Raw genomic sequence first — 27,934 nt, 5'->3', positions numbered from 1 at the left:
AGTTTACTGCCGACCGTGCACTGCCTTCACAGGAGGTTGATGTAGGTACACAATCGCCCGCACCAAAATAAGTGCGATGCCAAGCTACAAAACAAAGTTTACTGCCGACCGTGCACTGCCTTCACAGGAGGTTGATGTAGGTACACAATCGCCCGCACCAAAATAAGTGCGATGCCAAGCTACAAAACAAAGTTTACTGCCGACCGTGCACTGCCTTCACAGGAGGTTGATGTAGGTACACAATCGCCCGCACCAAAATAAGTGCGATGCCAAGCTACAAAACAAAGTTTACTGCCGACCGTGCACTGCCTTCACAGGAGGTTGATGTAGGTAGACAATCGCCCGCACCAAAATGAGTGCGATGCCAAGCTACAAAACAAAGTTTACTGCCGACCGTGCACTGCCTTCACAGGAGGTTGATGTAGGTACACAATCGCCCGCACCAAAATAAGTGCGATGCCAAGCTACAAAACAAAGTTTACTGCCGACCGTGCACTGCCTTTACAGGAGGTTGATGTAGGTAGACAATCGCCCGCACCAAAATGAGTGCGATGCCAAGCTACAAAACAAAGTTTACTGCCGACCGTGCACTGCCTTCACAGGAGGTTGATGTAGGTACACAATGGCCCGCACCAAAATAAGTGCGATGCCAAGCTACAAAACAAAGTTTACTGCCGACCGTGCACTGCCTTCACAGGAGGTTGATGTAGGTACACAATCGCCCGCACCAAAATGAGTGCGATGCCAAGCTACAAAACAAAGTTTACTGCCGACCGTGCACTGCCTTCACAGGAGGTTGATGTAGGTACACAATCGCCCGCACCAAAATAAGTGCGATGCCAAGCTACAAAACAAAGTTTACTACCGACCGTGCACTGCCTTCACAGGAGGTTGATGTAGGTACACAATCGCCCGCACCAAAATAAGTGCGATGCCAAGCTACAAAACAAAGTTTACTGCCGACCGTGCACTGCCTTCACAGGAGGTTGATGTAGGTACACAATCGCCCGCACCAAAATAAGTGCGATGCCAAGCTACAAAACAAAGTTTACTGCCGACCGTGCACTGCCTTCACAGGAGGTTGATGTAGGTACACAATCGCCCGCACCAAAATGAGTGCGATGCCAAGCTACAAAACAAAGTTTACTGCCGACCGTGCACTGCCTTCACAGGAGGTTGATGTAGGTACACAATCGCCCGCACCAAAATAAGTGCGATGCCAAGCTACAAAACAAAGTTTACTGCCGACCGTGCACTGCTTTCACAGGAGGTTGATGTAGGTACACAATCGCCCGCACCAAAATAAGTGCGATGCCAAGCTACAAAACAAAGTTTACTGCCGACCGTGCACTGCCTTCACAGGAGGTTGATGTAGGTACACAATGGCCCGCACCAAAATAAGTGCGATGCCAAGCTACAAAACAAAGTTTACTGCCGACCGTGCACTGCCTTCACAGGAGGTTGATGTAGGTACACAATCGCCCGCACCAAAATGAGTGCGATGCCAAGCTACAAAACAAAGTTTACTGCCGACCGTGCACTGCCTTCACAGGAGGTTGATGTAGGTACACAATCGCCCGCACCAAAATGAGTGCGATGCCAAGCTACAAAACAAAGTTTACTGCCGACCGTGCACTGCCTTCACAGGAGGTTGATGTAGGTACACAATCGCCCGCACCAAAATAAGTGCGATGCCAAGCTACAAAACAAAGTTTACTGCCGACCGTGCACTGCCTTCACAGGAGGTTGATGTAGGTACACAATCGCCCGCACCAAAATAAGTGCGATGCCAAGCTACAAAACAAAGTTTACTGCCGACCGTGCACTGCCTTCACAGGAGGTTGATGTAGGTACACAATCGCCCGCACCAAAATGAGTGCGATGCCAAGCTACAAAACAAAGTTTACTGCCGACCGTGCACTGCCTTCACAGGAGGTTGATGTAGGTACACAATCGCCCGCACCAAAATAAGTGCGATGCCAAGCTACAAAACAAAGTTTACTGCCGACCGTGCACTGCCTTCACAGGAGGTTGATGTAGGTACACAATCGCCCGCACCAAAATAAGTGCGATGCCAAGCTACAAAACAAAGTTTACTGCCGACCGTGCACTGCCTTCACAGGAGGTTGATGTAGGTACACAATCGCCCGCACCAAAATAAGTGCGATGCCAAGCTACAAAACAAAGTTTACTGCCGACCGTGCACTGCCTTCACAGGAGGTTGATGTAGGTACACAATCGCCCGCACCAAAATGAGTGCGATGCCAAGCTACAATTCAGACACTCAAACAGCGTCTAGAACATTTCGACAACATGATATTTCTCAAGGTAACAGCAGCCTTAGACCAGTTCATGACGCACCTTATACCAAAGATCGGAAGCCACATGGACACCATTACAACCAGGAACTTAGATGCTGTACCCATGCTGCAGTTCAAAATACCACTCCAGCCAGTAACAGCACAACTGGATGTGTGCAGACTGAAACGCGACGACGAAGCAAAACTTACTAGGTCGCGTAGTCAAGCAAACGCTGCACGCGCAGCTCCCATACCGAATGCAATCCAAAATTAGTAACAGTGCTATGGCGAATGACCTCACTGTGTGGCAGTGGAACAGCAGGGGCTTCAGTCAGAAACGAGGGTTGGTCGTGTAGTACATGGCCACACAGGACCGTCGCCCGGGCGTTCTACTCCTTCAGGAAACAAGCCACACACCCATCTTGTCCGGCTACCAGACTTTCTGCACCCACATAGAAAATGCGCCGATCGCTATCGTGGTCCGTAAAGACCTCACGGCAGCACATGTTCATGACACACCACAAAGCCTCACGATTTATTTTTTTTATTTACAAATACTGGAATCCCATTACGGGATTTCTGCAGGATGGGGATACATCATTATGACATGATTAGCAGGGCAAACAAGAGAAAAATTCCATGTACTAATAAAAAGACAATACAGATATCATGAAATAAAAGATACGCTTCGAGTAGAATTGAAGCAATGGATCTACTGCAAGTGCAAATGTAACAGAGCTAAAAATAAGAAAATTACACAAAATGGCACATAAACAAACTCAGGGATGGCTGCGACACCACATCGTTGGACTGCTAATTCCATTCAGTTACGACCCAGGGAAAAATGAGTATTTAAAGCAATTTTTTGCGGCTAGTGAAGAGGGCAATTGTTAGTGCATGCCGTTGCCTTGTAACATAAGCTGTTGAAAAGGAAATAAGCTCGGAAATATCTACGCTGTAGCATCCCTTGATGAGCTGAAACAAAAATTATATTCTGAGAACAGGATTACTTTGGGGTAGAGCTGGCAGATTGGCTCTGTTTAGCAAGGCTGTCATCGATGTGCGCCCAAAGCTCTTACATATGTAACGAACCGCTTGCTTTTGAATACCTTCTACTTTATTAATGTTTTTTTAGTGTAAGGATACCAAATTATAGATTCATAATCTAAAAGCGGCAGCACAATTGCGTTAAATGCAACAAGGCGAACCTCAGGTGTTGTCAGTTCCTATGCCCGCCTGAGAAATAAAATCTTTTGATTGGCGGAATTTCACACAGCGTTGGTGTGTTTGTTCCATCTAAGATCTTTAGAAATTGGAATACCAATATATTTTATGGTATCCACCTCACATAGCAAGACATTACATGCCGAGTACTGGAGGTGCACATTACTACGCTTGCGCGAAATTTTCATAAATGCAGTTTTGTCAAAATTGATAGTTATTTGCCAGTCACTACACCATTTCACAACTTTTTCAAAGGATTCATGTTGTAGTAGTTGGTCACTGACGCTATCTATTTCTGAATGCATTACACAATCATCCGCATATAGTTTAATTTTCACCGGAATGTCATTAAGGATATCATTAATAAAAACTATAAACAAAAGGCGTCCGAGCACCGAACGCTGTGGAACGCCAGAGTCAACGGCAAGCTTCCGAGAAGCATGGTTGTTAATTGAAATATGTTGATATCGGTTTGAAAAATATGCAGAAAGCAAAGTAGCAATTTTGGCATTACCCAGAGTAACAAAGTTTTTGGAGTAGCTTTTCGTGGGAAACTGTGTCAAAGACTTAGCAAAGTCCATGAAGATTGCATCAACCTGCTTTGCTAAATTTATTTCCTTAAAGAAATCGTGTACAGCAGTTACTGTAGAGAAACCCTTTCTGAAGCCATGTTGATGGCATGATATTTCATCCTTTGAAAGGAACTCGGTAATATCGTTAGGTATTATAAGCTCCAGAAGTTTGCATGATGTTGAAATCAAAGAAATAGGACGATAGTTCAAGACGTGCTGCTTATTACCACTTTTGAAGATTGGTTATTGTGCTGCCGTTCCCCAGTCAATTAGAATCGCGCCTTCATTTAGTGATTTAGAAAACAGCACACTCAGATATTTAGAGACCCATGGCGTGTAACGCTTTAATAATTCATTTGGCAAATCATCAGGACCGGGTGATTTCATAATATCAAGGTTAAGGAGCATGTTAAGTGTTCCATTCTCATTAATAGTAACGTCAGACAGGGGGGGGTATGAAGCATGAAAGTGTGGCAATGAACCATTATCTTGTGTAAACACAGATCTTAAGTGTAAGTTAAATGCATCTGATATTACTGCACTATCATCACTCAAAACACCATTTACGACGAAATCATCATTAATTTGCTCAGTGGGCGAAATTAGCCTCCGGAACTTTTCAGGAGATGTGGAAATAAATTTAGGAAGTTTCTCCCCGAAGTAGCGTTGTCTATCTGAAGAAACATTCATTTTTAGCTCGGAGGAGAGTTCGGAAATTTATTAAGCAAAGCGTCCAAGTTTCTTGCGATACCGCTTTTTGTCTTCAGGTGCTTTAATCGTCTTCTTAATTGCAATGTGTCCCGAAAAATCCAAGGATATTTGCCTTTCCTTTTCTTTAACATTCAAGGAACAAAGCGCTTGATGCAATCATTCACAAGATATTTAAATTAACTCCACAGTGTATGAATGTCTGCGCTGCTACCCTGGAATGAAGCAAAACTAAACGAAAGCATATCCAATATGAAGGCATCATATGCGCGCGAGAAGTTGAGCACGGAAGTGATCTCAATGGATTTCTTCACGGAGACGCTCGAAAGGGTCAAAAACACAGCAGAGTGATCGGAAATTCCGCGCAGTACTTCGCACTTTGCTTGCCCCGTAATAGACCCACTTAAAGAAAACAGATCAAGTATGGAGCACCAGTTGCCTTGTATTCTAGTGAAACTCTCAGCTACTTGCCTTAGATCAAAAGAAAAAATCATATCAAACAACTCTTCTTGGGGTTTGTGGGTAGGATCTATCCAACAAAACCAGACAGGCCAAATAGATCTCATCAACTGTACAGAACTAATATGTATAGTTCACCAAAATAGAAAGCATATTTTCTCGGGACGTAACACATATTCGTCCTGCAAGATACTTCAGACATCTAATTGCAGGAGATTTTAATGCGGCTAACGTCCTGGGATACTCAAAAAATACTCTCAAAGGCACCTACTTCCACCAGGTCAGCCAACAGGAAAACTTCGCCTTGCTAAATGGTGTCGACTCACCCACGTGACACGGCAACCCTGACGAGCGCGAAGCCACCCCATACCTAACACTACTTAAAGGCCCCACATATGCATCGTGGACAACTACACATGACATGCTCTCCACTGACCATACCTTGATAAATATAGTACTTCACACGGGATGTCATAAACGAAGAACACGCAAGCGCCGCTTAGCAGACTGGGCTAGCTTTAGGAAAGGACCAATGGCAGACATAACGGAGCGTGCACTACAGTCACGGAGCGAGTCTCTGATAAAGTGTGTTGAAGCACATACCACAGAAATCAGCGAAACAGAACACACACGCAGCATAGATATGCATCTTCTTCACATGTGGAAGGCGAGACAGAGCCTTATTAAACGATGGAAAAAGAACAAAACCAGTAGGCGTCTCCGACCGCAGTGTTGAACGAGGGGATTGCTGCGTATTCAGTCAATCTTACCCTCGAAAGCTGGCATTCTACATGTGGCAACCTCAGCAATATACTACACCTGGGGTCGGCCTGACACTTTATAAGGGCTCGTTTAGACCCAACGCAGACAAAAACCGAAACACACTCACTCGGGAAAGTGCTAGATGGCTACCAAACAAAGCAGGATCTGTTCTAAAAACTCCATGACAAGCACATAGCCGCAGCATCTAGCCTTCAGTATACCAATTACAGAGGCCCAGAGCCATCGAACCCCAACATAAGTGGGGAAATTGCACTAGAGGAGCTTAAGCAAGTGATAGCGGAGGCCAAATTCAATAAAACTCCTGGGCCCATTCAAATAACAACATCGCAGCTTCGAAATCTCACCAAAGACGACTGTGAATTCCTCCTTCAACAAATGAACAAAGCATGGAATACATTAAAGGAAGAAAGCTGCGCTAGTTCGTAGTTATTCGTATAAGGTGTGCAGTATGTCCTTTTCTTCAGGTTCCTGTATGTGTCCTTTTATACACGCTAGTGCAATGTCCCCTTATATATCGTATACAAGTCAGCTGCCACAGGAATGGATGACGGCTGGGTTAGTGTTCATAGCGGAAGTGGGAAAACCACTAGCCGTTGAAAATCTTACACCCATATATTTTACCTCCTGTGGGGGGAATCTCTTAGAGCGTATAATACTCAATAGGCTCCCCAGGCATCTAGACGGAAAGGCATACTTACCCCACTCCATTACAGGATACAGACAGCACATATCTACACAGGACGTGTTGCTCCAACTGCAGGAGGATATCACCCACGAACCCATTATGGCCCAACTAGGAGCCAACCTTCTTTTATGCTTATACACGACGGTATGCTACAGGAACATGGAGCTACTGAATGTGGCACAAAACTATATAATTACATCCGCAGCTTTCTCATGGAACGCAACTTCACGATTACCGTAGGTAGCATGACGTTATGGGCTTAGCCGCAACCTCAAAGAGGCATACCGCAAGGATCTCGTTGTCCAACCTACCCATGTCCCAGAATGCACACGGCACTACAAGTTACTACAAGTTGAAGACATGAAACACACAATTTATGCCCATGATATCACCACCTGGATGAAAAGAGGATCCCCAGGTCTCCTACAAGACACCCTTCGAAATGCTTTAAACAACGTCCAGCTTGCGGCGGCACAAATTTGACTCTGACGTGCTCCGGGAGAATTAGGACTACTCCTAGTACGTAACACCAGATGGAAACACCGATGCATCAAGATTCTATTCGAGAACACACCCATTCCCAAGCCAGAATATTTGAGGATTCCAAGGCTACGTGTAAAGAATGACGGCGGCCCCACCGCTACCACACAACGCTTGCTTAGACAAGGTGCGGAAGTTCTTCCCATTACGGGAAGGGTATCGAATAGAAACCGGTGACTAAAAGAAGCAATGAGGATAGGTATAGGGGCTTATTACGGCATATCTTATTTTGTTCTAGCGCAAGCTGAACATCTGACACACTTGTTGAGCTTGCGCTTCAAGAAAATATAAAAGGAGCAGGCGTGCTACGCCTTCGCGACGCCTTACTTATATCGAGACTCCAATACCACTCGCCTTATACAATCTCCGTAAACAAGATACGGCACGCGTCGATGCTTTAATTCGCAAGGCTACCTAACAAGCATTGGGACTCCCCGTCAGCACGAGCACACAACTACTTGCCGACATAGGATGTGACAGTACCATCAACGAAATAATTACGACGCACAAACGAACGCAAGTACACCGACTCAAACAGATGGTGCAGGGTAGACACATATCTCATAGTGTGGGCTTTCAACCATCACCCACACCCGTACTAGCCACATTATCACTTTCACCGCAGACTAGATCACTCCTAAATATCGTGACACTTCACACACACATGAACCTGTGATAAATAAGGCTAGGCGGACAAAAAGAGTAGCATTCTTCAAAAGACACATAGGGCGCAACCCACATAGCACATATTACCATACAGATGCTGGCGTCCAAGACAAAAGCACTGCTGTAGCGGTGGTGGATCACACCCTTCGGACGATACACAGCGAAATAGTTTGAACTATTGATACGACCACAGCAGAACTGTAGGCGATAGTAGCAGCAACTCCCAGTGACACTTATCAATACACCCATCATATTTACTGATTCAATGGCATCATGTAGAAATCTCGTACATGCCGACTCACCTTAGATGTAACAAAACAGTTACAAGAATGTATCCAACGGCAGATAGAGATTACCTGCATCCCTCGTAATGTGTGGACGTTCCTGAATAAGCTAGCTAATCACTTTGCCTGCGATATTGTAACGTGGTAGTGACGGTGAAGAAAGCAGCCAAACTGGGAAAGACGAAACTAACGTTATATTGGGCGCACTTCCGCCCTCAAAAACAAGCTACACTCAAAGAACGGCGACAAAGGCGAACACAGTCGGCGTTCGTCGAAAATCTGATCAGCGGGTCAAGCGCGTCGGCTTTTATACGTCAGTCGTCGAATGTGCCAGAGTAATCGCTGGGACCCGCGTGCCTTCCACAAAGTTCTACATTATTCGCGTCGCGCACACATGCAATCAAATTACACAAACTTCGGTCACAGACAGCGGATGGAAGCATCGAAAACATTCCAGAAACTTCCGATACTTGCAGGTGCTTCCTGCGCTGTGCAATAACACTTGTTAGGCGGTGAAATGTGTTCCCCGATAAAGACAAGTACACGTGTCAATACCCCCCTCTTAAAAAGCGTCGACCCTATGCTGTAAACGAAAGTAATAAAAAAGAACACCCGTAACAAAGAGAACAACAAAATAAGGAAGTTCGTCAGTGTCCGTAAAATGGTTTAAAACGCACCACGTGGACCACTTAAGATCGTGCGCGGCGCTGCTGTGAATGCGAAATGCCGTCTGGCACGACCTCATAGTCCAGTGCGCGAATACGTGGAATGACCTTGTAGGGTCAGAAATATCGTCGCAATAGTTTTCTCACTCAGTCCTCGCCGGCGTGTCGGGGTCCAAACCGAAACACGGTCGCCAGGCTGGTACTCGACTAAGCGTCGTCGGAGGTTTTATTGCCGGCTGTCGGTATGCTGCTGGTTCTTGATCCGTAGGCGGGCGAGCTGTAGGGCTTCTTCGGCGCGCTGGAGGTAGGTAGCGACGTCAAGATTCTCTTCGTCAGTGACGTGCGGCAGCATGGCGTTGAGCGTCGTCGTCGGGTTCCTGCCGTAGACCAGCTTAAACGGTGTGATTTGTGTTGTTTCTTGCACCGCCGTGCTGTAAGCGAATGTTACGTACGGCAGGACGGCATCCCAGGTGCTGTGTTCGACGTCGACGTACATTGCTAGCTTGTCGGCGAGGGTATTATTCAGGCGCTCCGTAAGACCATTCATCTGTGGGTGGTAGGCAGTTGCCCTGTGCCTTGTCTGACTGTACTGCAGAATAGCTTGGGTGAGCTTCGCTGTAAAGGCCGTTCCTCTGTCGGTTATGAGGACTTCTGGGGCGCCATCTTGCAGACGGATGTTTTCGATAAAGAATTTCGCCACTTCGGCTGCGCTACCTTTCGGTAGTGCTTTCGTTTCAGCGAAGTGTATGAGGTAGGCCGTCGCCACGACGATCCACTTATTTCCGGTTGTTGACGTCGCAAAGGGTCCCAAAAAGTTCATCCCGATCTGCTGAAACGGTCGGCATGGAGGCTCGATTGGCTATAGTAATCCCACTGGCCTTGTCGGTGGTGTCTTGCGTCGCTGACAGTCTCAGCATGTTCTTACATAACGGGCGATGTCGGCGGTCAGGCGCGGCCAATAATACCTTCTCTGTATCCTCGACAGTGTCCGGGAGAATCCGAGGTGTCCAGCGGTCGGACCATCACGTAGGGCGTGCAATACTTCTGAACGCAGCCCTGAGGGAACAACAAGAACGTAGTTGGCGCCGACTGGTGAGAAGTTCTTTTTTATGAGTAGGTTGTTTTGAAGCGAGAACGTAGACAATCCTCGCCTATATACCCTAGAGACAACGTCAGTGTGCCCTTCCAAATACTTGACGAGGTTTCTCAGCTCCGGGTCTGCTCGTTGTTGTTCAGCGAAGTCTTCCGCGCTTAATATTCCAAGGAAGGCGGCGTCATCCTCGTCATCTTGCGGCCGTGAGTCAATGGAGGCGCGCGATAGGCAAAGGGCATCAGCGTGTATTAGTGTGGACTTGTAGGTTACAGTGATATCATATTCTTGCAGTCTTATTCTCCACCGCGCCAACCTTCCTAAAGGGTCCTTTAAGTTCGCAAGCCAACACAAGGCGTGATGGTCGCTGACTACTTTGAATGGCCTGTCATATATGTAAGGCCAAAATTTCGCCGTAGCCCACACGATGGCGAGGCATTCCTTTTCGGTTGTAGAATAATTGCTTTCCGGTTTTGACAACGACCGGCTAGCGTAAGCTATCACACGTTCAAGTCCGTCTTTTCTCTGGACTAGGACGGCACAGAGGCCTAGGCTACTGGCGTCAGTGTGGATTTCAGTATCGGCGTCCTCGTCGAAGTGCGCAAGTACTGGGATGATTGCATGCGTCGTTTCAGTTCTTCAAGTGGGTCGGCTTGCGGCGTTTCCCACTTGAACTTGACATCACAAATAGTTAGATGTGTGGGCGGCTCAGCAATCCGTGAAAAGACCTTGACAAAGCGTATTTAGTAGGCACACATGCCAAGGAATCGACGCACTCCCTTCTTATCGATGGGCTGTGGGAACTTTGCGATAGCAGCAGTCATCTGCGGCTTGGGGCGGACTCCAGACTTGCTGATGACGTGGCCTAGGAACAGAAGCTCATCGTAAGCGAAGCGGCACTTCTTTGGCTTCTCAGTGAGCCCTGATGACTTGACGGCCGCTAGTACTGTCGCAAGCCGCCTCAGGTGATCGTCGAACTTCCCGACGAAGACGACGACGTCATCTAACTAAACAAGACAGGTCTGCCACGTCAATCCTGCTAACACCGTGTCCATGACGCGCTGGAACGTTGGAGGCGCCAAGTACAGTCCGAGTGACATGACCTTGAACTCGTAGAAGCTGTCTGGGGTCACGAAAGCGGTCTTTTCGCGACCTCTCTCGTCGACTTCTATTTGCCAGTAGCCAGACTTGAGATCCATCGACGAGAAGTATTTTGCGTTGCAGAGCCGACCTAATGCGTCGTCTATCCGTGGAAGGGGGTATAAGTCCTCTTTCGTGATCCTGTTAAGTCGTCGATAATCGACGCAGAAACGTAGGGTTCCGTCCTTTTTCTTCACCACGACTACAGGAGATGCCCACGGGCTTTTCGACGGCTGGATGATGTTGTCGCTCAGCATTTCCTCGAGTTGTTATCTTATAGCTTTACGTTCTCGCGTCGAAACTCAATAAGGGCTCTGGCGGAGTGGTCGAGCGCACTCTTCGATGATTATGCCATGCTTTGCGACTGGTGTTTGTCGAATCCTCGACGACGTCGAAAAGCAGCCTTTGTACCGTCGGAGCAGACTTCTGAGCTGTTGCTGCTTAATCATGGAGAGACTTGAATTTTTGTCTAGTTCGCGGACTATGGTCGTCGGGGTAGATGCGTCAGAATCCGAGACGACAAGCGCATTACTGATTTCCAGAATTTCCGCGATGTACGCGATCGTAGTGCCCTTGTTGATGTGTTTGGAACTCCTGGCTGAAGTTTGTAAGGAACACTTTGGATTTTCTTCCGTGCAATCGAGCGATTCCTTGTACGAGGCAAATTTCACTGTCCAGCGATAGACGTTGGTCACCCTCGATTACTCCTTCCACGTCGGCAGGTGTTTTGGTGCCGACGGAAATGACTATGCTGGAGCGGGACGAGATGCTGACTTGACTTTCAAGCACGCTTAAGGCTTGGTGACTATGAGAGCTCTCCGGCGGTATCGCTTGATCTTCCGACAGTGTTATCGAATTCGAGTTCATGTCGATGATTGCGCCGTGTTGGTTTAGACAGTCCATGCCGAGAATAACGTCTCGTGAACACTGTTGGAGAATAACGAAGGTGGCAGGGTAAGTCTGGTCATCAACGGCCATGCAGATTCCAGTCGGCGTGATGAGGTGTCCTCCAGCGGTCCGAATTTGAGGGCCTTGCCATGCAGTCTTAACTTGCTTCAACTGGGAGGTGATGGGTCCATTCATGACGCAGTAATCGGCTCCTCTGTCCACTGAGGCGGTGACTGCATGGCTGTCGAGAAACATGTCGAGGTTGGTGCTGGTTTGTCTTGCGTTACAGTTGGGTGTTGGCGTTGGATCATGGCTGCGTCGCGGTTGCCTATGGCTGGTACGTGTCGTCGTCAAGTCATTTTTCGTCGACGTATGCTTTGCTTCCAGTCTTCGTCGGACGGCGGCGTGTCGTTATGTCGTCGAGGTAGTTTCTTCGGCGTCTTCGTCGGCGGCGGAGGATATTCGTCAGTTCGACGAACAGCAACCGTACCTCAATCGGTTGCTGCTTGTAGTTTTCCGGATAAGGGCTCGCAGACCGGCCACGGGCTGGGCCAGTGCATGGTCGGCGCTGCGGCGACATATAGCGGCCTGGTGACGGCGAACGGGAGGGTCGTCGAGGGCTCCACTGAGTGGTGGCGAGGTTGTCGACGATATCGCGAGGTCGTTCGCCAATCTGTGGCCGCGGCGCGTTAACGGTGAAACCTCGCAGTCCCATCTCCTGATATGGGCATCGGTGGTACACACGGCCGGCTTCTCCGCAGTGATAGCAAAGCGGGCGGTGGTCGGGGGCTCGCCGAATGTCCGTCTTCCTCTCGTAGGTGCGCTGAGTGACGGGTGGGCATGCTGGCGGCGGCGGCGGCGGACGACGGAATGGCGGCGTTGCGGGGCCCTGGCGCGGTCACGGAGGGGGACCTTGACGGCGTGCGACGGCGGCGTATGTCATCGCTTCTGGCTGGGGCTGCGGTAATTGTGGTTGAACTTCTTCTTTCACGATGTCGGCGGTCTAGGCCGCTTGAGGCTGCGACGAAGGCAAGACCTTGCGCATTTCTTCGCGCGCATTGACCCTGATGGTCTCGCGCAGATCGTCCGTGGTCAGTGGTTGAATTCCTGCGTAGTTCGTAGAGTTCGAGCTGCGGTTGAATTGCCAGTTTCGCATTTCGAGTCTCTTCTAGATCCTGGTGGCCTCGCGAAGGAACGCTTCTAGGGTCTTCGGTGGGCTTCGTATCATTGTGCCGAAAAGTTATTCCTTCACACCACGCATGAGAAGGCGGACTTTGTTCGCCTCGGGCATATCCGGGTCGGCGTGGCGGAACAGACGGCTCATTTCTTCCGTAAAGATAGCAACGTTCTCGTTAGGTAGCTGCACTCGGGCGTCCAGCATTGCTTCGGCCCTTTCCTTGCTCACGACGCTTGTAAAGGTGCGCAGGAAGCCGCTACGAAACAGGTCCCATGTTGTCAAGGTTGGCTCCCGGTTCCCAAACCACGTCCTGGCGGCGTCTTGTAAGGCAAAGGATACATGCCGCAGCTTGTCGTCGGAGTCCCAGTTGTTGAAAGTCGCGATTCGTTCTAGGCCTCCAGCCAGCATTCTGGGTCTTCTGTAGCTGCTTCATGGAAGGTCGGTGGGTCCCGAAGTTGTTGCAGGATAACGGGGGACGCTGGGGCAGCCATTGGGGTTTTCTTGGCCACGATCTTTTTTGTCGCGTCAGGTAGAAGTCCGTGCTCAGGGGCAGTCCTTGCAGTCTGCGGCCAGCATGCTGGTCTTGAGCGAAGCTGGTTTTGTCCTCGGGCTTGGATCGCGGGTTTGCCTGGGCGCTTGGTACAAGAACGCAAAGCACGTCCACCAGATGTCACGTGGTTGTGACGGTGAAGAAAGCAGCCAAACTGGGAAAGACGAAACTAGCGTTTTATTGGGCGAACTTGGGCCCTCAAAAACAGGCTCCACTCAAAGAACGGCGACAACGGCGAACACAGTCCGTGATAATCGAAATCTGATCGGCGGGTCAAACGCGTCGGCTGTTATACATCTGTCGTCGAGTGTTCCAGAGTGATGGCTGGGACCGACGGGTCTTCCACAAAGTTCTACATTATTCGCGTCGCGCACACATGCAATCGGAGTACACAAGGTTCGGTCACAGACAGCGGAGGGAAGTATCGATAACACTCCAGAAACTTCCGATACATGCAGGCGCGTCCTGCGCTATGCGATAACATTTGTTAGGCGGTGAAACGTGTCGCCCGATAAAGACAAACAAGAACACGTGTCAATATGATACTTCCGGCTCCCAACATCCCCTGATCAAATCTAGTCGTCCCACCAACGCCTTCACCTGGCGTCTCCTTACGATTCCTTGGGGACTTTATCCGCCATGCTGCGAGCCACACGTTGGAATGGCAGCATCAATGTTTGGTTCTTATATCTTAAAGCGATGTCTCTCCCTCTCGACGTGATGCTCCACGTCCACGATGACACCGCGCTGGTAGACACTGGAGCAGACTACCCTGTCATTATTGGATTATTCGCCGCCGAGTTGAAGAAAGTCAAGACTGCATGAGACGGCCTTCAAATTCGGCCAGCTTCAGGAAACCTCATAAAGCCGACGGAAGTCTGCACGGCAAGAATTGCAGTTCATCACCGCACCTACCCTGCATGTTCGTTGTCCTCTAGCAGTGCGCGCGAGATGTAATTATCGGCATGGACTTCGCTAACCAACACGGCACAATCATCGACCTGAGATCGTAGTCGACAACGCTGCCCGTAGAGCAAGTGATACTGACGGAGACGCCTTCCAGCTTGCGTGCCTTGAGTCTACTCGAAGATCAATTGAGCGCCCCGCCACGGTCCAGCATTGTTATTTCTGTCAACACTGAAACACCCGCAGACGTAGAAGGCGTCATAGAGGGTAACCAACGGCAGCTGCTCGACCGCGAAATTTGCGTCGCAAGAGGGATCTCTCGGCCGCACGGAGGTAAAGCAATAGTGGTGCCGTGAAACTTATCCAAGGCGTTCAAGCACATCAACAAGGGCACGAGGATGGCATACATCGAAGAAGTTGTGGATACTAGCAATGCGTTTGTTCTCTCGAATTTTGCCGCATATACGCCGACGACCATAGTTCCGGAACCAGACTTCAATATAAATACAAGTCTGGCCCTGATTAAGTAGCAGCAGCTTCCAAGTCTGCAACGACGGCACAGAGACTGATTTTCGACATCATCCAGGATTCGACAAACACCAGTTGCAAAGCATCGTATAATAACCGAAGAGTGCGCTCGACCACTCCATCAGAGCGCTTACCGAGTTTTGAGGCGAGAACGTGAAGCTATAACCACTAAGTCGACGAAATGCTGGCCAACGACATCATCCAGCCACCGAAACGCCCGTGGGCATGTCCTGTAGTCTTAAGGAAGAAAATAGACGGAACCCTGCGTTTCTGCTTTGATTATCGTCGACTGAACAAGCTCATGAAGAAGGACGTATACCCCTCCCCCCCCCCCTACTGGTGAACCCTGCACTGAATCGGCTCTGAAACGCAAAATACTTCTCCTCGGTGGATCTAAAGTCTGGCTACTGGCAAATAGAAGTCGAGGAGCGAGATCGAGAAAAGACCACCTTCATCACGCCAGACGGCCTCTATGAGTTCAAGGTTATGCCATTTGGACTGTGCTCAGCGCCTGCAACGTTTAGTGCGTGATGGACCCAGTTTTAGCAGGAATGAAGTGGCGAACCTGTCTTGTTTGCTTGGATGACGTCGTCGTCTTCGCCGGAAATTTCTACGATCACCTTAAGCGGCTTGCGACACTACTAGAGGCCATCAAGTCATCAGGGCTTACTCTGAAGCCAGAAAAGTGTCGTTTCGCTTACAATGACCTTCTGTTCCTAGGCCACGTCGTCAGCAAATCTGGAGTCCACCCGACCCGCAGAAGACAGCTGCCTTCGCAAAGTTCCAGCAGCCCATAATCAAGAAGTCAGTCCGTAGATTCCTTGGCATGTGTGCCTACTACATACGTTTTGTCAAAGTCTTTTCACGCATTGCTGAGCCGCCCACACATTTAACTATATGTGATGTCGAGTTCAAGTGGGAAATGCCGCAGCCCGACGCTTTTCTGACTTATGTCCGTAACTACACGCACAGGTTTTTCATACTTGCTTGACCTCACAGGACTCTTCGGCAGTCCTAGCACTGTACTATTGTAAATCCTGGCCGTCCAGCGCCCCCGCGATCGGGCCGGCAGGCTAGATCTGCGAGTCCTGTCGTGGTATTATAGAAGAGTTGACTGTTGGGCTAGTTGGTCGTCCATATTTGAAGAGGTAGCTTAGCGCAAATAAAACCACGGACACAAGGAAGACAGACAAGGACAAGCGCTACTCACAACTGTTTAATGGAAGGAAGGATGGTGCATAAATATATATATCCTCTTGTCACGCATGCGCCTACCAAGCAGAAGTGAGGCCGGTGCATGCACATCAAAGGCGGTCGCGCATGAAGTTAAATTCGGCATCCAGTAAAGTGATGGAAGGCTCACTCACACATCTATCTCTATTCGTCTTGATAAAGAAGGCCTCAAGAGCGAGCCTGGAAGACGCGTTGCCGCTCCTGCCAAGAATAGTTGTCGCAGAAAATCGAGCGTCGCAACCACACGCGGTAACATGAGCCACCAAATGTGCGCCCTTATCCTCTTTTTTCTTTAGTTTTTGCGCATGTTCCCTTAAACGGTCATTCACACAACGCTCAGTTTGGCCAATGTAGAGCTGCCCACAAGGGTGCAAGGGTATTGCATAAACAACCCCTCTGGAGCACTCGACAAAGGGCTTCTCATGCCTCGTGCGGCAGCCCCGCCTGCTCTTACAGCAAACTCGAGAACACAGCTTCGAAAGCTTGTTGGGCGCAGAGAAAACCAGAGGAATACCATGACGGTTAGCAACCTTTTTAAGGTTGTGTGACACCTTGTGTACATAGGGAACAACCTCTGGTCTTACCTTCTGTCGTTCGACTTCTGCGCTCGCCCTTCGTGCTCCAAGCTTTACTTTTTGCAGAAGAGACTCTACTATAGCATTGACGACCGTCAAAGGGAAACCAGCTGCCAAAAGGCGTCCAACTTGGTTCATAAAACTAGACCGCATTTGGTGTGCGCACGATTTCCGCAAAGCCGATTCCAAGCAAAGACTACCAACTGCTCGCTTCACCACTTTAGAGTGTGCGGAATCGTACGGCAGCAATTGCTTCATGGCTCGCGGTTGATAGGACCAGCAGACGTGGCCAACTTCAAAAGACAATTTTAAATCTAAGAACTGCAGGCCTGTGTCGTCAGGAAGTTCATGGGTAAAAACAAGCCCTTGGCCTTGGTTGTTAAAAGCTTCTAAAATAAAAGCAGGGGATGTAAAGTCACCCTTATTGTTTAAAAGCACTAAAAAATCATCAACATACCTAAAAACTTTTAAAACCTGCCCCCCATTAAAAACCTGCTCTAAAGACCTATCAACAAAAGACAAAAAAATGTCGCACAAAATAGGAGCAACACAAGACCCAATACACACTCCCCGGCGTTGCAGATACGGCTGCTCGTTGTAAAGAATAAAAGTCACACTTAAATAAAACTCGAGCAATGTTAAAAAGCTGTCCACTGAAAGGCCCGCTAAGTTCTGGAAGTCGACCACGTCGTTGTATTCAATGCATTCCCTTAAGAAAACGAGAAGCTTGTCCTGAGGAATTGAGTAGAATAGATCTTCTACGTCAACGGAAAAACCATACTTAATGCCGTCATTACACTTAACAAATTGCGCGACCTCCGAAGAACTTTTAACACGGAAAGGGTCATCCACTTGTAGCGTCTTAAGCTTATTCAAAAGAAAAAGGCTCACGCAATGCTGCCACGCCCCGCGCTCACTAACGATAGTTCTGAAAGGAATATCGGGCTTGTGCGTTTTCGCGGTAAAGAACACGGTCAAACAGCTTTCTTTGCTATTCTTGATACCTTTAGCAAGGGTGGTCAAGTTCAAACTTTTGCAGAACTCGATGAATTTCGACTTGACTCTAACTGCACTCTTACTAATAGGAACGAAATTCTTAGTCACCGCTGCTTGCGCTTTTTCGTCAAACCGACCTTTTGGCAACACAACAAACCCTCCTTCCTTATCTGATTGTAACAGCATAAGCTCATTTTGCTTGAAATACTTTACGACACCTTCTAAGCTCTTTTTAGCATGAACGTCTGAAGCCCTGCTTGAACACCTTGAGATAAAGTAAAGTCCCTCCTTCAGACACTGGTCATGGTCCTCTTGGCTACACCTTGCAGAAACGTCTCGGTTGAGACCTACCAGGTCGTGGGGCCGGACGGAGGGTGGAACGGCATACTTCGGACCTTTTTCCAGTAGCCTAGAAACGTCCCCGGGGAGCGAAACTTGGTCTAAAACGACCACCGGTTTTCCCTGTGCACGAATGGCAGTCGATGACCTCAGAAGGAAGCTCAGCATGGTTCTCCACCTTGTCTCCGTGATCTGAGCCGCAAGTTTCCTAAACTCACGCAGCTTACTGCTTGCTATCCATTCCGGATTACCGTGGTGGCACACCACGCGCAGCCAGTCTTGCAGAAGTCGGACTTGGCGCCAGAGCTCAGACTTCAACAGTTTACAAAGCCTCTTGAGGTGTCCCCAGGACGGCTTCACCACACCAAACAGAACACAAACATCTCGAGGGTACAACCCTTTCCGGACACAGTAGGCGTAAAACCTGGCCCGGCATGTGGCTTCGACGATGTGGGAAATAAGAACTTCGGTGACAGAGGATTGCAGAGGATACACAGAAAAGGAGTTGCCCAGTGTACGAGAAATGAATTCTAGAAGAGTTGACTGTTGGGCTAGTTGGTCGTCCATATTTGAAGAGGTAGCTTAGCGCAAATAAAACCACGGACACAAGGAAGACAGACAAGGACAAGCGCTACTCACAACTGTTTAATGGAAGGAAGGATGGTGCATAAATATATATATCCTCTTGTCACGCATGCGCCTACCAAGCAGAAGTGAGGCCGGTGCATGCACATCAAAGGCGGTCGCGCATGAAGTTAAATTCGGCATCCAGTAAAGTGATGGAAGGCTCACTCACACATCTATCTCTATTCGTCTTGATAAAGAAGGCCTCAAGAGCGAGCCTGGAAGACGCGTTGCCGCTCCTGCCAAGAATAGTTGTCGCAGAAAATCGAGCGTCGCAACTAAAGAAAAAAGAGGATAAGGGCGCACATTTGGTGGCTCATGTTACCGCGTGTGGTTGCGACGCTCGATTTTCTGCGACAACTATTCTTGGCAGGAGCGGCAACGCGTCTTCCAGGCTCGCTCTTGAGGCCTTCTTTATCAAGACGAATAGAGATAGATGTGTGAGTGAGCCTTCCATCACTTTACTGGATGCCGAATTTAACTTCATGCGCGACCGCCTTTGATGTGCATGCACCGGCCTCACTTCTGCTTGGTAGGCGCATGCGTGACAAGAGGATATATATATTTATGCACCATCCTTCCTTCCATTAAACAGTTGTGAGTAGCGCTTGTCCTTGTCTGTCTTCCTTGTGTCCGTGGTTTTATTTGCGCTAAGCTACCTCTTCAAATATGGACGACCAACTAGCCCAACAGTCAACTCTTCTAGAATTCATTTCTCGTACACTGGGCAACTCCTTTTCTGTGTATCCTCTGCAATCCTCTGTCACCGAAGTTCTTATTTCCCACATCGTCGAAGCCACATGCCGGGCCAGGTTTTACGCCTACTGTGTCCGGAAAGGGTTGTACCCTCGAGATGTTTGTGTTCTGTTTGGTGTGGTGAAGCCGTCCTGGGGACACCTCAAGAGGCTTTGTAAACTGTTGAAGTCTGAGCTCTGGCGCCAAGTCCGACTTCTGCAAGACTGGCTGCGCGTGGTGTGCCACCACGGTAATCCGGAATGGATAGCAAGCAGTAAGCTGCGTGAGTTTAGGAAACTTGCGGCTCAGATCACGGAGACAAGGTGGAGAACCATGCTGAGCTTCCTTCTGAGGTCATCGACTGCCATTCGTGCACAGGGAAAACCGGTGGTCGTTTTAGACCAAGTTTCGCTCCCCGGGGACGTTTCTAGGCTACTGGAAAAAGGTCCGAAGTATGCCGTTCCACCCTCCGTCCGGCCCCACGACCTGGTAGGTCTCAACCGAGACGTTTCTGCAAGGTGTAGCCAAGAGGACCATGACCAGTGTCTGAAGGAGGGACTTTACTTTATCTCAAGGTGTTCAAGCAGGGCTTCAGACGTTCATGCTAAAAAGAGCTTAGAAGGTGTCGTAAAGTATTTCAAGCAAAATGAGCTTATGCTGTTACAATCAGATAAGGAAAGAGGGTTTGTTGTGTTGCCAAAAGGTCGGTTTGACGAAAAAGCGCAAGCAGCGGTGACTAAGAATTTCGTTCCTATTAGTAAGAGTGCAGTTAGAGTCAAGTCGAAATTCATCGAGTTCTGCAAAAGTTTGAACTTGACCACCCTTGCTAAAGGTATCAAGAATAGCAAAGAAAGCTGTTTGACCGTGTTCTTTACCGCGAAAACGCACAAGCCCGATATTCCTTTCAGAACTATCGTTAGTGAGCGCGGGGCGTGGCAGCATTGCGTGAGCCTTTTTCTTTTGAATAAGCTTAAGACGCTACAAGTGGATGACCCTTTCCGTGTTAAAAGTTCTTCGGAGGTCGCGCAATTTGTTAAGTGTAATGACGGCATTAAGTATGGTTTTTCCGTTGACGTAGAAGATCTATTCTACTCAATTCCTCAGGACAAGCTTCTCGTTTTCTTAAGGGAATGCATTGAATACAACGACGTGGTCGACTTCCAGAACTTAGCGGGCCTTTCAGTGGACAGCTTTTTAACATTGCTCGAGTTTTATTTAAGTGTGACTTTTATTCTTTACAACGAGCAGCCGTATCTGCAACGCCGGGGAGTGTGTATTGGGTCTTGTGTTGCTCCTATTTTGTGCGACATTTTTTTGTCTTTTGTTGATAGGTCTTTAGAGCAGGTTTTTAATGGGGGGCAGGTTTTAAAAGTTTTTAGGTATGTTGATGATTTTTTAGTGCTTTTAAACAATAAGGGTGACTTTACATCCCCTGCTTTTATTTTAGAAGCTTTTAACAACCAAGGCCAAGGGCTTGTTTTTACCCATGAACTTCCTGACGACACAGGCCTGCAGTTCTTAGATTTAAAATTGTCTTTTGAAGTTGGCCACGTCTGCTGGTCCTATCAACCGCGAGCCATGAAGCAATTGCTGCCGTACGATTCCGCACACTCTAAAGTGGTGAAGCGAGCAGTTGGTAGTCTTTGCTTGGAATCGGCTTTGCGGAAATCGTGCGCACACCAAATGCGGTCTAGTTTTATGAACCAAGTTGGACGCCTTTTGGCAGCTGGTTTCCCTTTGACGGTCGTCAATGCTATAGTAGAGTCTCTTCTGCAAAAAGTAAAGCTTGGAGCACGAAGGGCGAGCGCAGAAGTCGAACGACAGAAGGTAAGACCAGAGGTTGTTCCCTATGTACACAAGGTGTCACACAACCTTAAAAAGGTTGCTAACCGTCATGGTATTCCTCTGGTTTTCTCTGCGCCCAACAAGCTTTCGAAGCTGTGTTCTCGAGTTTGCTGTAAGAGCAGGCGGGGCTGCCGCACGAGGCATGAGAAGCCCTTTGTCGAGTGCTCCAGAGGGGTTGTTTATGCAATACCCTTGCACCCTTGTGGGCAGCTCTACATTGGCCAAACTGAGCGTTGTGTGAATGACCGTTTAAGGGAACATGCGCAAAAACTAAAGAAAAAAGAGGATAAGGGCGCACATTTGGTGGCTCATGTTACCGCGTGTGGTTGCGACGCTCGATTTTCTGCGACAACTATTCTTGGCAGGAGCGGCAACGCGTCTTCCAGGCTCGCTCTTGAGGCCTTCTTTATCAAGACGAATAGAGATAGATGTGTGAGTGAGCCTTCCATCACTTTACTGGATGCCGAATTTAACTTCATGCGCGACCGCCTTTGATGTGCATGCACCGGCCTCACTTCTGCTTGGTAGGCGCATGCGTGACAAGAGGATATATATATTTATGCACCATCCTTCCTTCCATTAAACAGTTGTGAGTAGCGCTTGTCCTTGTCTGTCTTCCTTGTGTCCGTGGTTTTATTTGCGCTAAGCTACCTCTTCAAATATGTCGTGGTATTAGCCGGTTGCGCGTTTTATCGCATTTTGCTGGACCTAATAAAAGTTCACTCACTCACTCACTCACTCACTCACTCACTCACTCACTCACTCACTCACTCACTCACTCACTCACTCACTCACTCACTCACTCACTGTACTACTGTTCCTCAGCTTTTCTTATCATTCCAACTGAGTTATTTATAACGTAATTGAACTGCGTCTTTTATTAAGTGTTTGTTTTGTTTCTATCTATTTGTACGTAGTTTCTTTAATGCTTCCAGAATGTCGTGTGATACTCACGGACGCATTGCTATCGTCTAATTAGGGTTTTGGTAATGTTGCGTGCAATGACTAACTACTTTCATAGTACAGCCAAAAAAAAAATTCCAAGTGAACTTGGAAATTACTGTCGTATAAAGATTTCAGTAAATTGTGCACAGTACCATAGTTCATTTGACTTGTTCGTTTTCATTAGGTTAGGCTAGAATGATGTAAATATATAGTACACAGTATCAACATAATAGTGGGACAGGGGAGAGAAATGATAATATCGTACGTGCATTTCGGCACAGTCTTGTTCGCGTAAAGTCAAAACCATATTCATTATATTATATCACTCAAGCAGCAACATATCTTTAGGCAGATCTATGGTAGGATCACCACGGATAATTATTAGAATACTGAGGGCTACTGAATGGTCTACAACAGCTTCTATAGCAGATATCAAGCTTGCTGCAGTAGCGCTAGGCAGGCGATAAACAACGCTTAACGTAATGCCTCATTTCAAATGCATAAAGAAAGCGTCACTTTCAGGGTGGCGTCTGGATCTGGCCTCTGTACCCTGGTGAACTTCGAGTTATTTTTATTCATGACCTTGAGTCATTTGCCAAGTAGTACTTCGTTAGCTGGACATAGCTGATTATTGGTATAAATAGGGGTGCAACCTGCCATGCCTAGGATTGATGTAGACAGTCTGTTTCTTCGTAGCACGAAAGGACTTATGTCTAAAGGCTCGGGAAATGAACTGAGCGATGATGTGGAGTTATGTCTTTTCTTTGGTTCACACTCTGTGTACAGCCTTTAGGTGAGCTTCGTTAACATCGACCTTCAGATGAGAAGAAGCTGTTTTCATCACGGACAGAAGGTTACCGGTTTCTCTTACTGGGATCCCCTTAATTTTGATGTTGTTACAGCGCTTGTACTGTTGCAGGTCTATCAGTTGTTTTCTTCTATAGTTAAGCTCAACCGTGAGCCGACGAATATCATTCTTCATTTGCTGGTTTCCAGTTTTCATGATCCTGATATAATTTTTTAGGTCACTCATTTGCGTCTTGAATTCTTCAAACTTCGTGTTAATCCCATCGGTTAATTGTTGATTTTCGCTCGTTTTCGATGCATTTAAACAATCTTATTGCAGCACGTCGTGCTTGTGCTCCTTCGACCGCCGAATTATCTGTATCCTTGCTGTCAATAATGGTTTTATGTAATGCTTCTGATCTTCATATTTTGTTTTTGCTTCAAGACGAGCATTTAGGTCATCTAATGCCCGGCTAGGTTGTTTTACTAAAGTGGGAGGTTCGTAACTCATGTTTCCGACAAGGCACAACAACAAGATAGCAATCGCGGAGCGGTCCTCCAGGCAGTGCTAACACGGAGATCCTATACAGGCTTGTTTCTGGAGTTTGTGGAATTGCTGTACACCACCTGTACCTTTCAAATTGCTTGTCGACTTATCTGTGAGCACTGTCGGCCGTTAACTCTTGACGAAGTGTGCAAACCACCAATAGACCGAAAGAATGGCAACCACCAAGTTTCTGAGCATTTTTCTTTCTGCGTAGTGCTATGGTACAAAGCTCAAACATAAGTTTACAGGAAGTTTATAAAAAAACTTCAACTAAATTTTATGTACTATGCCTTTTTGCAGATGCTGCAGAATCATCCTCCGCCGGCGCGGTGGGGCCCTCCCATGCAGCCGGTAGAGACGTGGTTTCCGGTGGTGGAAGGATGGACGAGGTCAGTGCTTCGTCTATTTTTCAGTGCATTGGCGAATACTTTCCTCAGGCCACCGGGCGCCCGCTTCGCCGCCGCCGCTCGCAGCTGCCGCGTGGCGGCGCTGTGCAATTAGAATATCCACTTCAATTACAGGCTGGCACGAGAAGTGTGCTAGCGACATGGTGGTCGCGCTGTTGCTTTCTGAGGGGGCCCGCGGGCGCTCAGAAGGTCAGAGTGGATAGTAATGATGAAGGTCGCCTAGGGGAACATAAGAAGAGCATCGCCGTCAATAACAGGAAAAGGAGGAAAGTAAGAACGACAGCTCGCCATGCAATAGGCTACATAAACATGCAGGGAAGCAAAAGAAAGGAAAAGTGGGCAGAGATTGAGGAGCAGTTACATAGAGAACAAATAGGGGTGTATGCGGTTACAGCGACGCACCTTAGAGACTCAGAAGAGCCGCCAGTTATTGAGAATTGTGTTCGGGAAGGGTGCAGCAGAACTAAGCCGGAAAGAAAGGGAGGGGGAGTCGGAATGCTCATCCATCAGGGAGCCAAATGTAAAAGATTAAATTCACAATGTCAAGAGCATCTTTGGTTATCAAGGACAAGGAGTGGGAAAGAAACTTGGCTGGGCGTAATGTATTTGTGGACCGGAAAAAATTGCACAAAGAAGAATAAAGAGTTAGTGGAAGGCATAAGCGCTGATATTAACGGTTTCGGGAATGGAACTGAAATTGTCCTATTAGGTGACATGAATGCAGACATACAGGATTTAGATGGCTATACCGACAATAACGGGAAGCCAATGCTTGACCTTTGTGAGCAACATAACCTCGTTATCGTGAATACAGCGCCTACGTGTGAAGGAAAGATCACGTGGGAAGTGGGAAACCGGCAATCGACCATTAATTATTGTCTGATGACAGAAGGAATTCATGATAAGTTGAGAGAAATGCTCATCGATTAGGAAGGGTTTAGCAGCATAGGGAGTGACCATAAACGCATCATTTTGAAAATGGGATATGTAGTTGGGAAAGAGAGCAAGGAGAGCAAAATGGCCAGTCCAAATTTGAACGCTGAACAAACAGCAAACATAGTCATTAGAGTTGGGGAAGAACTTGGCAAATGGCCGAGTAAAGAGTGGGAATATGGTGAGCGTCTAAGTGTAATAACGACAGAAATACGGAAAGAGAAGCAACATGTTCGTTGGAAAGGAAAAAAGAAACCGAAAAGCTGGTGGAACAAGGAGATACGAGAAGCGATCGCCAAACGACAGAAAGCCTCTCGGGAGCACAAACAGGCAACGAAGGCGCAGTTGCCGCAGGATGAAGTAACCAGTAAACGGGAAACATACCGGGAGAAAAAGTATATGGTTCAAATACTGGCGCAAGCAAAATTAAAGGTGAAAGTGAATGTTGGTTGTCAGAAATACATGAGAAAAATAATGTCGCTCCTAAAATATTTTGTAACGACATAAAATTATTAGGCAGAAAGTCAACAACAATACAACAACATATCCTAGACGAAGACGGAAACAGACTGGAAGGAGAAGCGGCAATAAATCACATCCGCAAAGTAACAGCCGAATCTTTAAAAGGCAATGAGGAGGTTGTAATTGAAGAAAAAAAGAGCATGAAAGAGACCCAAGTGGAAAATGAGCTGGTGCTGACAAATTTAAACTGGAAGAAAGCGGAAGAGAAAATTCTTAAGCGCACAGCCACAGGGATAGACGAGGTTCCCGTTAGGCTGATAAATGAACTAGGACCAAAAAGTAAGGAAGCTCTGGCGAAAGCAGTGGAAGAAACTCTAAAAGGTAGACGAATACTAGACAGTTGGCGACAAAGTGGAATGAATTTAATTTATATAGGTAAGGGGGAGAAAGACAGAATTCACTCGTATAGACTGTTGACCATTACATCGGTAATGTACAGGCTAGCAATGCAGGAAATCAATTTAAAGCCTCAAGCATGGGCACAGAATAATAGCACTTTGGAAGAGCTTCAGAATGGCTTCAGAATAGGTAGGCGTTTGGATGATAAATTGTTTGTTCTCACTCAGTGTATTGAAATATCAAAAGCAGAAAGCAGGCCGTTGTATGTGGCTTTTTTAGACATTACAGGAGCCGACGACAATGTAGACCGCCACATATTGTGGGATAATCTGGAAGGGGAACGCTTAGGTAATGATTGGCTACAGCTTTTGAGAGAGATTTAACTAGAAAATACCGTTTGCGTTGAATGGGAATGGATAAGGAGCGAGGAGAAAGTTCATATCAACAAGGGACTGAGGTAGGGGTGCCCTTTATCTCCGCTGCTGTTTATGATGTACATGGTGAGGCTGGAGAGGGCGCTAGAAGGAAGTAATATCGGGTTTAATCTCTCATACAAACAGGCGGATACAGTAGTAGAGCAGCAACTCCCAGGTTTATTTGATGCGGACGTCATTGTGTTGCTAGCTAACAAGCAAAGTGATCTGCAACGTCTGGCTAATATATGTGGGCGGGAAGGCAACAGTTTAGGTTTGAAATTTAGTGGTAGAAAATCAGGTGTTATGGTATTCAATGAAAACAGTGAACAGACAGTGTAGAGACAGGGCCAGGAAATACCTCGGGTAACAGAATATAAATATTCTTGGTATATGGATAAACGAAGGCAATAGATATATGGAAACACTGTAAAAAATCATAAGAGTAAAGGGGAAGACAAATGGAGCCGTAATGAAGCACAGAGCGCTATGGGGACACAATAGGTACGAGGTCCTCCGAGGTGTGTGGAAAGGTGTAATGGTTCCAGGACTTACTTTTGGAAATACGGTTGTTTGCTTTCAATCAGGGGTGCAATCAGGAATCGATGGGAACCAAAGGTCTGTAGGTCGCCTCGCATTGAGCGCTCACGGGAAGACTACAAATGAAGCTGTGCAGGGTGATATGGGCTGGAGTAGCTTTGAAGTGAGGGAAGCTCCCAGTAAACTTGAGTATGGAGAACGGCTGAGGAATGTGGAAGAAAGTTAATGGGCTGGGAGAGTGTTCAGGCATCTGTACAGGAAAAACATTGATTCACAGTGGAGGAAAAGAACTAGAAAGGTTACCAGCAAGTATGCGACCTGTAGGGTGGCCAACAGCAACAAAGAAGGTCAAGCGGAAAGTCAGAGAGGTTGAAATAATCTCATGAGTGGCGGCAATGGAAAGGAAACTCGCTACGAGTAACTGCTTAACAGGAAAAAATGAAATCAGGAAACAAACCATTTATGATAACTCAAAGCGAAGCTAATTACTTTTTGAAGCGAGATCGGGATGCCTTAGAACACGCACCTATAAGGCGAGATATAAGAAGGAAGAAGAAGCATGTGCGTGCTGTGGTAAAGCTAGGGAAACGACGGAGCATGGCGGAGGTGCCTGTACGTGACAGTGATGTGCAAATAGCCGTAGTGGCTGCTAATGAGGCGATATGGAAAATTAGTCAAGGGAAAGGTTTTGAGGTTGTCGATGTAAACAGGGAGGAGAGAAGGTGTGGTGGATTTTAAGGAGACGGGATCCACTTGAATTACAGGCTTGCACGAGAGGTGGGTTGGCGACTTGCTGGTAGCGCTGATTCTTCTTTAGGAGGCCCACGGGCGCTCAGGAGGAAAGAGCATGTAGTAATGAAGGAGGCTCCATTAGGGAACCTCAGGATAGCATCGCCATCTATAAATGAAAAAGAGGAAAGCAAGAAAGAGAGCTAGCCATGCTATAAGCTACATAAACATACAGGGCGGCAGAACAAAGGAAAAGTGGGC

At 47.5% G+C, this 27,934-nt stretch overlaps 1 protein-coding gene across 1 annotated transcript in view; it reads left to right on the top strand.

Moving 5' to 3' along the window:
• Positions 1-27,934, top strand: part of LOC142573233 (uncharacterized) — a 189,028-nt gene that overhangs the window by 144,085 nt on the left and 17,009 nt on the right. The window contains exon 4 of the mRNA XM_075682831.1: positions 24,091-24,179. Within this exon, the coding sequence (XP_075538946.1) occupies positions 24,091-24,179 (89 nt within the window). The remainder of the gene's footprint in view (positions 1-24,090; positions 24,180-27,934) is intronic.

This window comes from Dermacentor variabilis, chromosome 2 (assembly GCF_050947875.1).
Source record: "Dermacentor variabilis isolate Ectoservices chromosome 2, ASM5094787v1, whole genome shotgun sequence".
NCBI lineage: Eukaryota > Metazoa > Arthropoda > Arachnida > Ixodida > Ixodidae > Dermacentor > Dermacentor variabilis.
Note: the sequence above shows the minus strand (reverse complement) of the source record. Positions and strands in the feature narration are given on the sequence as shown.